The sequence below is a fragment of the Chlorella variabilis genome (assembly GCF_000147415.1).
Source record: "Chlorella variabilis unplaced genomic scaffold CHLNCscaffold_6, whole genome shotgun sequence".
Classification (NCBI taxonomy): domain Eukaryota; kingdom Viridiplantae; phylum Chlorophyta; class Trebouxiophyceae; order Chlorellales; family Chlorellaceae; genus Chlorella; species Chlorella variabilis.
Genome location: NW_005435082.1, coordinates 805,925 through 807,002, shown reverse-complemented (window position 1 = coordinate 807,002; position 1,078 = coordinate 805,925). Strand labels below are relative to the sequence as shown.

Below are 1,078 nucleotides of genomic sequence, written 5' to 3'. Positions count from 1 at the left end.
ACGCGCCTGCCTGCAGGCGTGGTGGAGGCGGCGAAGCTGGCTGAGGTGGAGGCCCTCTGCCAGCAGTACCTGGCCTCGCCGCAGCAAGGTGCACGCGCCCCGCCGCCCGCGCCCCTGCCGTGAGAGCATGTCCCCCCGCTGAGCCCTGCCGCGAGGCCCGCCCTTGCGAAGCCCGCGCCTGCGCCGTCGCATGCGTAGCCGCGCCTCTGCGTCCCCTGCCCTTGTCCTGAAGCCGAGCCCTCCTTGCCCTCCGCGCACACAGCCCTGCCGTTCCGCCGACTCACCCCCCCGGCCACCACCCCAGCTCACCCCGCCCTGCACACCCCTGCCCCCGCCCGCCTTCCCCGCAGTGTACAAGCAGGAGGTGCCGCTGGCGCAGGCTAAGGCCATCAACGGCCTGCGGGCGGTGTTTGGGGAGACCTACCCGGACCCCGTGCGGGTGGTGTCGGTGGGGAGGCCCGTGGAGCAGCTGGTGGCGAACCCCGACGCGGGTGAGGGGAGGGGAGGGGAGGGGAGGGAGAGAGGGCGCGGCGGGGGGCGCTGCCTGCCCGCCGCTGGCTGCCCGCGGCGGCCGCCTCGCCTGCTCGGCACGTCCCCAGCCTGGTCCGCGCATCGCGCGCTCGTGCCCTGGCCGCGGCACTGCCTTGCCGCTACCTCACCTGCCTCGCCTCGCCCTGCACCTCGCCTCGCCCAGCACCTTGCCTCGCCCTGCACGCATCTCATGCCTTTCATGGCAACCTCGCAACCCGCTCCCCACCCCACCCCGCCCCACCCACACCCCACCCGCCCCACAGAGGACAACCTGTCCTACCCGATCGAGTTCTGCGGCGGCACGCACCTGGACAGCACCGCCCAGGCCCGCGCCTTTGCGCTGCTCACGGAAGAGGGCATCTCCAAGGGAGTGCGGTGAGTCCCCGCTGCCCTGAGTGTGTGCGTGTGTGTGTGTGTATGTGTGTGTGTGTGTGTGGCGGGGTGCCTGGGTATGTGCTTTTGTAATGGTTGTTGTTGTGGTGGTGCTGGTGGTGGTGGTGGTGTGTGTGGGTGTGTGGTGGGGACTGGAAGTGGGGTCCAGCTGGTG

At 71.7% G+C, this 1,078-nt stretch overlaps 1 protein-coding gene across 1 annotated transcript in view; it reads left to right on the top strand.

The window, feature by feature from the left end:
- Window positions 1-1,078, top strand: part of CHLNCDRAFT_143654 (hypothetical protein) — a gene marked incomplete at both ends in the record, with an annotated part of 4,829 nt that overhangs the window by 2,064 nt on the left and 1,687 nt on the right. Inside the window, 3 exons of the mRNA XM_005849253.1 lie at window positions 17-88; window positions 351-491; window positions 795-906. Of these exons, the coding sequence (XP_005849315.1) occupies window positions 17-88; window positions 351-491; window positions 795-906 (325 nt within the window). The remainder of the gene's footprint in view (window positions 1-16; window positions 89-350; window positions 492-794; window positions 907-1,078) is intronic.